The sequence below is a fragment of the Oncorhynchus keta genome, chromosome 17 (assembly GCF_023373465.1).
Source record: "Oncorhynchus keta strain PuntledgeMale-10-30-2019 chromosome 17, Oket_V2, whole genome shotgun sequence".
NCBI lineage: Eukaryota > Metazoa > Chordata > Actinopteri > Salmoniformes > Salmonidae > Oncorhynchus > Oncorhynchus keta.
Genome location: NC_068437.1, coordinates 1,048,886 through 1,063,495, shown reverse-complemented (window position 1 = coordinate 1,063,495; position 14,610 = coordinate 1,048,886). Strand labels below are relative to the sequence as shown.

Below are 14,610 nucleotides of genomic sequence, written 5' to 3'. Positions count from 1 at the left end.
AAAGTGGCTCAAATTTTCTTTCCGCATCTGCGTCTCCCACAGAGTCAGTTTGGTTTTAAATGCCTTCACTGTACTGTACATATCAGAGATGACACGATCCCGACCCTGCAGCTGCAAGTTCATTGCATTCAGATGACTCGTAATGTCACACAGAAAAGCCATTTCACACAGAAACATTTCGTCTCGGAGTTGTGTTGTGTCTTTCCCTTTGCTGTCCAAGCACAGACAAATCTCCTCACGAAGCTCGAAACATCTTTGAAGCACCTTTCCCTGGCTTAGCCATCGCACCTCTGTGTGATAAGGCAAATCACCATGCTCCGTTTCTAACTCCGTCAGAAATGCCTTGAACTGGCGGTGATTCAAACCTTTGGCTCTGATAAAGTTAACTGTGCGCGTGATGATGCTCATTACATGCTCCATTTTCAAGGCTTTACCGCACAACGCTTCCTGGTGTATGATACAATGATAAGCTGTCAGCTCACCTGTCGCGTTTTCCTCTTGCATCTTTTCCCGTATCTTCGCCACCAGTCCGCTCCTGTGTCCACACATCGCAGGTGCTCCGTCGGTTGTCAAACCCACGAGTTTTTCCCAAGGCAGCTCCATCTCATTTACACATCTTGACACCTCTTCATACAAATCATGCCCCGTAGTTGTGCCATGCATAGGACGTAAAGCCAAAAACTCCTCTGTCACGCTCAGGCTGGAGTCCACTCCGCGGATGAAAATTGACAACTGGGCAATGTCAGAAATGTCGGTGCTCTCATCCACAGCCAAGGAATATGCAATGAAATCTTTTCCCTTTTTCACAAGCTGCTCTTTTAGATTGATGGACAACTGGTCTACTCTCTCGGCAATGGTGTTTCTGCTCAGACTCACATTTAAAAAGAGTTGCCTTTTTTCTGGGCAAACTTCGTCACAAACTTTAATCATGCAGTTTTGATGAAATCCCCTCCGTAAATGGCCGGGCTGATTTAGCGATCTCTTCTGCCAAAATAAAACTGGCCTTGACAGCAGCCTGGCCTTGTGATTTGGCTTTTTGAACAGAGCCTGTCGAGATTTGAGGCCTCGTTTTAATTCCTCTGCCTTTTGTAGCCTTTGTTCCATGTCCATATTCTTGTTTTTGTCCGCGTGTTTCGTTTCATAATGTCGTCTCAGATTATACTCTTTCAGTACCGCCACACTTTCTCCACACAGAAGACACACAGGTTTTCCAGCTACCTCCGTGAACAAATACTCCGACTCCCACCTTGTTTGAAACCCCGGTTCTCAGTGTCCACCTTCCGTTTTGCCATTTTTGATGGGTATCTGAAAGTTAATTTTACTGTGATGCTGACAACTGCTGTGCCAATAAATATTGAAATGAAGCAGCCTACTGCTCGGTGCGTCACCGTTGCATTGTGGGAAATGTAGTATTGGTGCGTGTAAAAGATCTGCGGGCTGCCGGCTTGCTGCGGTCTGCGGGCCGGTTCTAATAATAAATCAAGATCATCCCAGGGGCCGTAAAAAACCTTCTCGCGGGCCGGATGTGGCCCGCGGGCCTTGACTCTGACATATGTGGTGTACAGTATATTTTCAATTCAAGGCACGCTGACAAATAAATCATTTAAACACATTTTTTTTTACTTTGCAAGGCCTGGATAAAAAAAGACAAGACACATTGCTTTTGAACCAGACTTAGTAGACTAGGCCTAGGGTAATGGTAGCCTATGGAGTGCTTAATATGAAATGGAAATCAACATCTGTTTTTTTTTTTAACAACAATATTTCTAAATAGAATGGTGTCAGAAGCATGATGTCATAAATAATTTATCCCATTCCATGGCACTGTGTGCACACGTAGGCCTAAAAATCTGCTGTTGATATGGCTTAATATGAGGACTGGATAGTTTGAAAATGGGGATGGATAGCCTACTTTACCAAGGGAAATGAAGTATGCAGGTATGTGAATTGTGAATAATGAAAAGGCATGAGGGCAAAACCCCTCAGTAGATCATTTAAAACCCCTTCATTCATAGGCTACTTGGCTAATTGCCAGTATAAAAAGACACACCTATGAGATGCTGCTAAACCAGCCTTGATTAAGTGTAGGCTATGCTTGGTTTTTAATCAAGTCAAACGAAACTGGGCTACAATCGTTTTTTCATGTTTCTCAATACAATACTTTTTTCACGTTTCTAAAAACGAGATTCAGCAGCACAAAAGGCACGTCTCTCTTCCATTGGCACCGTGTGCGTCATGACTGGACAGGCTGCGCTCCCGCTCTCAAAGTCCGTGCCTTTGTCAACTGTGTTGCTGTTTTTTGTAGGTCTTAAAACTTCCCTTTAGCGCTGTGTGAAATGGTCACTTTAGCACTTGTTTTTAAGGACACCTCAAATATTGCCACCCCACCCACCTCCGCGCAAGCGAGCTGATGTTAGACAGGTAAATTGCCAGTGCGCTAGTTTTTACATGACGAAAGTGCAAACTAACGTGCGTTTGACACTTGCATCTCCTTAGCACCAGCCGAAAATAGAGCCCCCTGTGTGTGTGATTGCATGTTTGCTGGTGTTCCATGTACGTATATTTGTGAACATGCGTGTGTGTGTATGTGTGTGCGTGACTCAGGAACCCGTTTGCGGACACAGCAGTATTTCCTCTCAATGGTTTTACTGGTCTTTTTAAATATTTTCTCTCCTCTCTCTCATCCTATAAGCAGATTTTATGTTCTGATGATTGACTCGAGTCTTGAGCTACGTCCCAAATGGCTTCTAATTCCCTACAAAGTGTATTACTTTTGACAAGATCACATGCTTAACACCCCGGCCATCCTACAATCTATGCTTGATGCCCTCAATCTCACACAAATGATCAATGAACCTACCAGGTACAACCCCAAATCTGTAAACACAGGCACCCTCATAGATATCATCCTAACCAACCTGCCCTCCAAATACACCTCTGCTGTCTTCAACCAGAATCTCAGCGATCACTGCCTCATTGCTTGTGTCCGTAATGGGTCTGCGGTCAAACGACTGCCCCTCACTGTCAAACGCTCCCTAAAACACTTCAGCGAACAGGCCTTTCTAATCAACCTGGCCGGGGTAGCCTGGAAGGATATTGACCTCATTCCATCAGTAGAAGATGCCTGGTTATTCTTTAAAAGTGCTTTCCTCACCATCTTAAATAAGCATGCCCCATTCAAAAAATGTAGAACCAGGAACAGATATAGCCCGTGGTTCACTACAAACCTGACTGCTCTTGACCAGCACAAAAACATCCTGTGGCATACGGCATTATAGCATCAAATAGCCCCGGCGATATGAATCTTTTCATGGAAGTTAGGAACCAATATACACAGACAGTTAGGAAAGCACAGGCTAGCTTTTTCAGAAATGTGCATCCTGCAGCACAAACTCCAAAAAGTTCTGGGACAATGTAAAGTCCATGGAGAATAAGGGCACCTCCTCCAGCTGCCCACTGCACTGAGGCTAGGAAACACTGTCACCACCGATAAATCCACGATAATTGAGAATTTCAATAAGCATTTTTCTACGGCTGGCCATCCTTTCCACCTGGCCACCCCTACCCTGGTCAACAGCACTGCACCCCCCACTTGCCCAAGCCTCCCACATTTCTTCTTCACCCAAATCCAGATAGTTGATGTTCTGAAAGAGCTGCAAAACCATCTTTCTAAAATTATCGGCCAACATTTTTTGCAACCCCTATTACTAGCCTGTTCAACCTCTCTTTCGTATCGTCTGAGATCCCCAAAGATCCCTCAGTCATCCCCCTCTTCAAAGGGGGTGACACTCTAGACCCAAACTGCTACAGACCTATATCTATCCTACCCTGCCCTGCCTTTCTAAGGTATTCAAAAGCCAAGTTAACAAACAGATCACCGACCAGTTTGTACCTTCTCCGCTATGCAATCTGGTTTCCGAGCTGGTCATGGGTGCACCTCTGCCACGCTCAAGGTCCTAATAGATATCATAACCGCCATCGATAAGAGATAATACTGGGCAGCTGTATTACCAAGGCTTTTGACTCTGTCAATCACCACGTTCTTATCGGCAGACTCAACAGCCTTGGTTTCTCAAACGACTGCCTTGCCTGGTCCACCAACTATTTCTCAGACAGAGCTCAGTGTGTCAAATCGGAGGGCCTGTTGTCCGGTCCTCTGGCAGTCTCTATGGGGCTGCCACAGGGTTCAATTCCAACTCTTTTCTCTGTATACATCAATGATGTCGCTCTTGCTGCTGGTGATTCTCTGATCCACCTCTACGAAGACGACACCATTCTGTATACTTCTAGCCCTTCTTTGGAAACTGTGTTAACTTACCTCCAGACGAGCTTCAATGCCATACAACACTCCTTCCGTGGCCTCCAGCTGCTCTTAAATGCAAGTAAAACTAAATGCATGCTCTTCAACTGATCACTGCCTGCACCTGCCCGCCCGTCCAGCGTCACTACTCTGGACGGTTCTGACTTAGAATATGTGGACAACTACAAATACCTAGGTGTCTAGTTAGACTGTAAACTCTCCTTGCAGACTTGCATAAAGCATCTCCAATCCAAAATTAAATATAGAATCGGCTTCCTGTTTCGCTGCAAAGCATCCTTCACTCATGCTGACAAACATACCCTCGTAAAACTGACTATCCTGACGATCCTTGACTTCGGCGATGTCATTTACAAAATAGCCTCCGACAGACACAAAAGCCCCATATACTACCCACCACTACGACCTGTATGCTCTCGTTGGCTGGCCCTTGCTTCATATTCGTCGCCAAACCCACTGGCTTCAGGTCATCTGTAAGTCTTTGCTAGGTACGGCCCTGCCTTATCTCAGCTCACTGGTCACCATAGCAGCACCCACCCGCAGCACACGCTCCAGCAGGTACAGTGGTGCAATAAAGTATTTAGTCAGCCACCAATTGTGCAAGTTCTCCCACTTAAAAAGATGAGAGAGGCCTGTAATTTTCATCATAGGTACACTTCAAATATGACAGACAAATTCAGAAAAGAAAATCCAGAAAATCACATTGTAGGATTTTAAATGAATTTATTTGCAAATTATGGTGTAAAATAAGCATTTGGTCAATAACAAAAGTTTATCTCAATATTTTGTTATATACCCTTTGTTGGCAATGACAAAGGTCAAACGTTTTCTGTAAGTCTTCAAGGTTTTCACACACTGTTGCTGGTATTTTGGATCTCCTCTAGAGCAGTGATGTTTTGGGGCTGTTGCTGGGCAACACGGACTTTCAAACCCCTCCAAAGATGTTCTATGGAGTTGAGTTTTTATCAAAAAGTTCTATTTTGGTTTAATCTGACCATATGTCATTTTCCCAATCTTCTTCTGGATCATCCAAATGCTCTCTAGCAACTTCAGACGGGCCTGGACATGTACTGGCTTAAGCAGGGGGACACGTCTGGCACTGCAGGATCTGAGTCCCTGGCGGCGTAGTGTGTTACTGATGGTAGGCTTTGTTACTTTGGTCCCAGCTCTCTGCAGGTCATTCACTAGGTCCCCTTGTGTGGTTCTGGGATTTTTGCTAACCGTTCTTGTGATCATTTTGACCCCACGGGGTGAGATCTTGCGTGGAGCCCCAGATCGAGGGAGATTATCAGTGGTCTTGTATGACTTCCATTTCCTAATAATTGCTCCCACAGTTGATTTCTTCAAACCAAGCTGCTTACCTATTGCAGATTCAGTCTTCCCAGCCTGGTGCAGGTCTACAATTTTGTTTCTGGTGGCCTTTGACAACTCTTTGGTCTTGGCCATAGTGGAGTTTGGAGTGTGACTGTTTTAGGTTGTGGACAGGTGTCTTTCATACTGATAACAAGTTCAAACAGGTGCCATTAATACAGGTAACGAGTGGAGGACAGAGGAGCCTCTTAACCTGTTGCTCCTTCCCCCTACTTTTTCAAACATTCTGTTAAAAATCGCGCAACATTTCAGCGCCCTGCTGCTCATGCCAGGAATATAGCATATGCATATGATTAGTATGTGTGGATAGGAAACACTCAGACGTTTATACAACTGGTTAAACCACGGCTGTGACCATAACAGAACGTGTGTTTCATCGAAAAGCGCAGGAAAATCTGATCACTGAAAATGGAAATATATATCCATCCGCCACTTCAACCCATTGATAAAGGCGAACCACATTAAATGGGGCTGAGGTTGCAATACCTACAGCTTACACACGATGTCAACAGTCTTGTAATTTGCCTAGGCTTTGTTTCTTGGTCAAACGAAGAAGAGACAAGCCATTTGTTCAGGTCTCCGACTGGATATTTTGGTTGAGATTTACCCGGACATTATTTCCAGACGTACCACATATAGAATATACATCGCCTCGTGATCAATTTGATCGCTTATTAACGTGTACTAATACCTAAAGTTGCATTACAAAAGTATTTCGAAGTGTTTTGTGAAAGTATCGTCGACTTTTTTAATTTTATAAGACGCTATTTTTTTTGTTTATCACACAGTCTTCATAGATCGATATCTAGGCTATATATGGACCAATTTAATCGAAAAAAAGACCCAATAGTGATTATGGGACATCTAGGAGTGCCAACAAAGAAGATGGTCAAAGGTAATGAATGTTTTATATTTTATTTGTGTGGTTTGTGTAGCGACGACTATGCTAATTATTTTGTTTACGTCCCCTGCGGGTCTTTTGGGGTGTTACATGCTATCAGATAATAGCTTCTCATGCTTTCGCCGAAAAGCATTTTAAAAATCGGACTTATTGCCTGGATTCACAACGAGTGTAGCTTTAATTCAATACCCAGCATCTATTAGCATTTAGCGTAGCGCATTTGCATTTCCAGATGTCTAGATGGGACGCCTGCGTGTCAGGTAGGAGCAAGAGGTTAACCTCTCTGGGATATGTGTAGCGTAGCGCATTTGCATTTCCAGATGTCTCTTGCTCCTACCTGCGTGTCAGGTAGGAGCAAGAGGTTAAAGAAGAAGTTACAGGTCTGTGAGAGCCAGACATCTTGCTTGTTTGTAGGTGACAAATACTTATTTTCCACCATAATTTGCAAATAAATTCATTAAAAATCCTACAATGTGATTTACTGGATTTTTTTTCTTCTCATTTTGTTTGCGATAGTTGAAGTGTACCTATGATGAAAATTACAGGCCTCTCTCATCTTTTTAAGTGGGAGAACTTGCACAATTGGTGGCTGATGAATTTTTTTGCCCCCCAATGTATATCTCACTGGTCACCCCAAATCCAATTCCTCTTTTGGCCACTTTTCCTTCCAGCTGTCTGCTGCCAATGACTGGAACGAATTGCAAAAATGAGACTCATATCTCCCTCACTAACTTTAAGCACCAGCTGTCAGAGCAGCTCACAGATCACTGCACCTGCACATAGCCCATCTGTAAATATCCCATCCAACTACCTTATCCCCATACTGTTATTTTTTGTTGTTGCTCTTTTGCACTCCAGTATCTCTACTTGCACATTCATCTTCTTTACATCTATCACTCCAGTGTTCAATTGCTAAATTGTAATTATTTCGCCACTTTGGCCTATTTATTGCCTTACCTCATTTGCATACACTGTATATTGACTAGCCTACCTGGTTAAATAAAGGTGAAATAAAATGTTTTTAAAAATCAAAAATAGACTACACAATGATTGCTCTATATAGGTGTCATTTGGGACACATCCTTGGAGAAGCTGCAGAAAAGAAAAAGAGAAAGGACATCAGCTTTAGAACTATTCAGGAGTTTTTTTTTTTATAATGATCAGCAGATTTTTTCAGATCCTTCATCGACGTTCCTTCCAAGGTTCCAGTTTGATTGTCCAGTGTTCCGCATGCATGCCGGAAGCACATGGGAACTAGTGTGACTGCAGGGTGACTGGCCAGAATTCCGCCTGCTGCCCAGTCACCCTGCATCTCCTGAGAAAGAGAGAGAGGCATCTGGAGAAAATAATAGAGGAGGAGATTATCTCCTTTATTTCTGCTCGGGGCTGCGTTCATAAATCACAAACCTGCACGGATCATCTTTTCGTTCGGTCCTTCTCTTTTCCTTCGTTAGCCATTCCTCACTCCTCTCGATTCTTCTGGGCTTGCTCTGGTGCCAAAATAAAGGTTTTTCCCTGGGGCTCTGAGAAAAGAGGTCCAACACACACAGAGACAGGCCCCAGAGCCATAGATACAGAGTTGAACAAACTCACAGCCATGCATAATAGAGCCAGCCCCCTTTCTCAAACTGGACATTGACGTCCGCAGAACTTTTAGGTTGTGTTCATTAGGGCCGGCAACGGAAACTGAAAACAAAAATGACTGTTTCTTAGTCCATTTTGTTTAATTTAGTGCCTAATGAACACGACTCAAGTCAGTGGAACATCTTGCCAATCAGTGTCATTCATTCGATTTGAATGCCACTGCAGAAGAGTCTAATCGCATCATGAATGATTTTGCTCTGGCAATGAGCAGGTAGAGCTAGCAGCCCTTATATCAATTGCCTAAACAATTACAGGTTCTGGAACATATCCTGGATCTAACCCAAACTGATGAACCTGAAAAAGCAGTTACTTAAACACTTTTAAAGACTGGATCTTTGTAGGCAGGAGGACAATGTGTTAAATTTGACCCATTTACCCTCTTTGTCACTCCTCAATTTTGCAATCTGCCAGTGGGAGCCAGGCATTGAAAGACTAGGTCTGCATCCCAAATGGCACTTTACTACTTTTACCAGGGCGAAAATGGAGTAAATGGAGTAAAGGGTACCATCTGGGGAAAAGCCTTGGGTGACAGTTCAATATTATATTATACCAGGATACTATCTTTTCAACCAGGATTAGGGGCGGGAGGTAACCTAGTGTTTAGAGCGTTGGGCCAGTAACCGAAAGGTTGCTTGATCGAATCCCCAAGCTGACAAGGTACAAATCTGTCGTCCTGCCCCTGAACAAGGCAGTTTACCCACTGTTTCCCAGTAGGCTGTCAATGTAAATAAGAATCTGTTCTAAACTGACTTGCCTAGTTAAATAAGGTTAAATAAAAAAAATTACAATAAAAATGCTTGATGTCTTTTACTGTCATGTAGAGTCAAATGAATTCTATGCGGTAAGGGTTATGTAACGACTTCACTCGATCATAACAACTTCATTGACATGTGGTGAGGAAATTGAATTGAAGGAGGGGACAAGGAATGTTCTTTCTCTTTTTCCTGTCTCTGTCTCTCTCTTACCCAGTCAGTCAATAAACTCTTAGTGGGTGTGGCTAGGTTTGAGTAACAGCTGCTCACCTGGCTTTGACCAAACAAGTGGTTACACACTCAGGAAGTGTTGGATTTCCATGACAACTATGCTTTCCTCCCCTTACTAATTATGCTGATGCACACACTCTGTTTCTCACACACACACAAGAGTGGACGTGGTTCCTAGACGGTCATTCTTAGGAGGAAATGCCAGTCATGTCCCTTAAAGAACCCATCTATCTCAGGCAGTGAAGGCAGTGTGTGTGCGTATGTGCGTGTGTTTGCATGAGCGTGTGTCCATTAAATGTGGGAGCACTAGGAACACAATGGCAGGATAGGGGGTTGTTAGGGTTCAAATTTAGGTCAGGTGGTCTCTAACCCCGCACCCTACCACAGTGTAACACCGACTGTGGGTAGCTGACAGTGAGTGGTGACAGCAGGGCAACATCTTGGTATTTATGACCGAAACCAGACCCAGAGTGCACTGCTCCACCTGTTACCAACAGTAGCTAGCTAGGCCTAATCATGGATATATAATTACTACAATGGACATCTCCATTCAAGTCAATGTTCTGTAATTCTGTCTTTGGGCCTAAGATGCTTATGAATAAATAGAACACTGTCTTAAACTACCCTCTTATGACCAAACTTTCCATTTAAAAAAAAACACAACTTTTTTCCAGATATACTTCCCTCGAGAGTCACTAACTACCAAAGCTTGTTTTACTGCTGGTATTCCCCTGTGTACCCCATTGCCTCATCTTTCTCTAAAGTTCAGTATTTCACATGGCATGCATCCATAATGGCACCCTATTTCCTATATTGTGCACTACTTTTGACCAGGGCCCATGAAACTGCCAAAGGACTTGGAGCAAGTTTTGTCAGAACTGATTTGCCAATGCCTATTTTATTACATGTGTAATTCAAACCTGCTCTGTGCATGTCAGTAGTTGAGAGTAGGATTCAATTGAAAAATCTGACTGACTTTGTGTGTGTATGCCTGCGTTAGTGTATTTAACTGTTCACCTGATTTTTGAAGTTGGCTCTGCTTCTTATTTCTGGATGTGTCCAGCCAGGGCAGGCCTCACATTCGTGTGTGTGCGCATGTTTATTTATCTTCAGCAGTATGGGTTATACAGCAGCGTTTCAGGACCTCGTATATCGCCCAGTTTCAGCACATGTCACTTGATTGATTTGTGATCCATTGGTGATTTAAACACATCTCTCTCCTCCTCCCTCTCTCCCTCTTTCTCTTACACCATAGGGGTGCTGTCCCTCCCGGCCCACTTCAGTCCTTACACAGAGGGCCAGGTTCAGCAGGGACAGGGCCAGGCTGGGGTGGAGAGCAGAGAGGACGCCTACGCCCAACTGGAGCTCCGCACCCTGGAGCAGTCCCTCCTGGCCACCTGCGTTGGCAGCATCTCCGAGCTCAGTAAGTGTGGGGAAAGTAGGGTGTGTTGGGTGGGCGTAGGGGGTTGTGTTTGTGTGTGTCATCTACGTGTGTGTGTGTTTTCATTTCCTTCTATTCACATGATGAGATTTCTTTCTTTTTTCAGAAAAAATATCTCTCAGGGAATATAGTTCTCTCCAAAGCTAATAAAAATGCTTTATTCTATTATTTGGACACTTAATAAGAAACACTCAAACATCAAGTAGATCAAATAAAGGAATAATATAAATCCTTAACATTTCTAACATTTGCTTAACATTCCCTCTGCCTGCCTGTTAGCTCTAACTCGTTCGGACAATAACCAGATATGGGCATTCCTTGTGCCAGATCAACTGTTATTTTAGCCAGTCAAAGTGTGGGAAATGGAGAACAGTGATAATATAGACACATTTATCACTGACTCTAGATTAGGCCCATCATATCTCTGTACAGAATAAGAGGTCTACTGTACATGGTTAGTCTCCAAGGATGGTGTAGTTTAAAGGCTTTTTTGTCATGTGGAATGAAATGGAAGGGATACAGTAGGCTTGGGCGGTGTACCGTATATACTGTATACCGGGATATTTAAAAAAAGCCACGGGATGGTTTCTTTGAAGTTTTTCAATAAATGTGAATATTTGTAGCTACTTTTTAAGTTAATACCTGCAGCCAACTTGTGCAATACGTTACGAGATAAAGCAGATTGTGTTCTTCATTTCAGCATTTAATAGTTCCACAGAACAGTAACGAGTTTATTTGTAAGTAGCACAACGGGGAAAAGTGGGAGCAGATGAGTCTGTAGCGTTCTATACTGTATCTATCGGCGAGTTTCTGTTGTGCGGTACACATGAGGTGATGAAATTAAATTTGTATGCAATTCACTACTAAATGTTTGCCATCAGATCTTACAATGGCTTTCTGCCAGAAGTCAAAGAGCCTTGGATGAGTTATCTGTACATTTGCAATTTATTCAAGGTGCTTCCTACTAGCATTTTTCTTCTTCCCCCTCTGCTCCGTGTACACATGCTGCTCTTCCTTCAGAAAAGCATATATCACAAATTTGTTCATTTGCACAATTTGTCTCGTTCAATTTCACTTGTAAATGTCTACGCTCACCGAAAATTACATTCGGTAGCTAATAGCTATGCTTGTGCAACTTTATGAGCTGGATTATCCTGTCTTTGCAATCAGTTTATGTTTTCAGTCATTTAGCATTTAGCTGTGATTTTGCTATTAGTTTGTGCTAGTTTTGTTAGCAATTTTGGTAGTAGACCCAATGGGATTTGCTTGCATTTTTAGCGCCTCCTTGTGTGGTGTAAGGATAATACCGTAAATCCCGGGATGAGAGAACGATATGACGATATGAAAGTCTGGATCCCGCCCACACCTAGGATACAGTGTTTGGATGTTGCTAACCTTCCCACATAATGTAAGAGGGGTCTGTCTGTCTTGTCTTTGTCTTGTCTTTGTCTTTCTGTCCATCTTTCTGTCCATCTTTTCTTTCTTTCTCTCTCTTTCTCTCTCCTTCTCTGGGAGGATATTCTCTCGGTCTCTCTGTTTTTCCTATCTCTCTAAATGTTTGGTTTGTCTGAGTAAATTCAATTTCAAGGAATTAAAGTTCCTTGTTGAAAATTAGTAACACTTTTCATTCAGAATTTCATTGGACATTTCTGGAATGAAATCGAATTGAACGTTGCTCTTTGCATCCCTCTTATCAGAGATGGAAGGAAGCACAGGACCTCAGCGACATAGTATTCAGTTACATAGAGGAAGGAGTCTGTGTCTACTCCATTGTGATGACAACTGCGTTATCCTTGATAACAAAAGACATCTGGAGTTTGTCTCCTGGTTGTCCCACATCCCAACCCATCAAACCACATAGAAAATGCTCAGACTGGGATGGGCCCAATAATGAAACATTGGCTGCATTCCAAATGGAGCGCTATTCCCTACACCAGTAATATTTGTTGCTTCAACTTACAATAGTTTGTTAGCAGGCTGATGTCAAGTCCAATACACGCAATGCCATCGGGGGTACGCCAAATAAAAATGTGATCCGTATAAAAAACTTTTTTTTTCTATTTTCCAAACAGTCCATTTATATTTTCCAATGGGGCTTTACATTTGGGGGAGTTTTTTGTCTCGCCAGAGTAGCCTCATTTCACTCCCAAAAATAAAATTAAACCATCTAGTGTTCAGTGAAATGTCAATTTCACAGGAATTCCACTAACGGTCTGTATGTAACCAAACAAACATACCAAACAAACCAAACAGGCTAGCATCAGTAATTCTGTATTTGTTGTTAGCCCAGCTAGCATGGACACTGACAGTTGTGATTCTGATGTAGCCGAAGAGCTACTGCCCCCTTACCTGGGAAAGCACCGAACAACAGACAGGGACGTTGGACCATCAAAGAGGCGCAAATATGATGAGAACTACATTGATTTGGAGTTCACTTATATTGGGAGTAGTGCCTTTCCTCAGCCACAGTGTGTTATATGTGCAAAAGTACTATCTCACAACTCGATGAAACTTTCACTCTTGCGCAGACATTTAGAAACAAAACATGGCAATTTGAAAAATAAGCCACAGGAGTTTTTTGAGTCAGAATTAAGACATCTTTTGAGTAGTTAGAAGTGTATAAAAGCAACCGATACCATTATTAAGAAGGACACCAGGAGAGGATAGTGGACAGCTTTGTGACATCAAATGGACTTTGGTGGTCCATTTGCACAGCACTTACACAAATCACTGATGATTGGCTGAGAGAAATTGATGATAAAATGATTGTGGGGGCTGTCTTGTTAGACTTCAGTGCAGCTTTTGACATTATTGATTCTAGTCTGCTGCTGTGAAAACTGATGTGTTATGGCTTTACACCCCCTGCTATAATGTGGATAAAGAGTTAATTGTCTAACAGAACACAGGGTGTTCTTTAATGGAAGCCTATCATATACAATCCAGTTAGAATCAGGAATTCTCCAGGGTAGCTGTTTAGGCCCCTTGCTTTTTTGCATTTTTTTACTAATGACATGCCACTGACTTGGAGTAAAGCCAGAGTTTCTATGTATGCGGATGACTCAACACTATACACGTCAGCTACTACAGCGAATAAAATGACTGCAACACTCAACAAAGAGCTGCAGTTAGTTTCAGAGTGGGTGGCAAGGAATAAGTTAGCCCTAAATATTTCATTTTTTTTTCTTCTAAACCTTAACTAAATCTTGTAATAAATAATGTGGAAATTGAGCAATTTGAGATGACTAAACTGCTTGGAGTAACACTAGATTGTAAACTGTCAAGGTCAAAACATATTCATGCAGTAGTAGCTAAGATGGGGAGAAGTCTGTCTATAATAAAGTGATGCTCTGCCTTCTTAACAACACTATCAACAAGTCAGGTCCTACAGGCCCTTGTTTTGGGTGCACCTTGACTATTGATCAGTTGTGTGGTCAGGTACCACAAAAAAGGACTTAGGAAAATTGCAATTGGCTCAGAACAGGGCCACACGGCTGGCCCTTGAATGTACACAGAGAGCTAATATTAATAATATGCATGTCAATCTCTCCTGGCTGAAAGTGGAGGAGAGATTGACTTTATCACTACTTTTATTCATGCATGTTGAATCCCCCGAGCTGTCTGTCAAAACTACTGGCACACAGCTCGGACACCCATGCATACCCCACAAGACATGCCACAAGAGGTCTCGTCACAATCCCCAAGTCCGACCAGACTATGGGAGGTACACAGTACTACATAGAGCCGTGACTACATGGAACTCTATTCCACATCAAGTAACTGACGCAAGCAGTAAAATTAGATTTAAAAAACAGATAAAAAAAACACCTACATGAACAACGGGGACTGTGAAGCAACACAAACTTTGGTACAGACACACACATACACACACACACACACACACACACACACACACACACACACACACACACACACACACACACACACACACACA

At 42.8% G+C, this 14,610-nt stretch overlaps 1 protein-coding gene across 1 annotated transcript in view; it reads left to right on the top strand.

The window, feature by feature from the left end:
• abtb2b (ankyrin repeat and BTB (POZ) domain containing 2b) overlaps positions 1 to 14,610 on the top strand; it is a 145,803-nt gene that overhangs the window by 61,644 nt on the left and 69,549 nt on the right. The window contains exon 2 of the mRNA XM_052465215.1: positions 10,473 to 10,640. Within this exon, the coding sequence (XP_052321175.1) occupies positions 10,473 to 10,640 (168 nt within the window). The remainder of the gene's footprint in view (positions 1 to 10,472; positions 10,641 to 14,610) is intronic.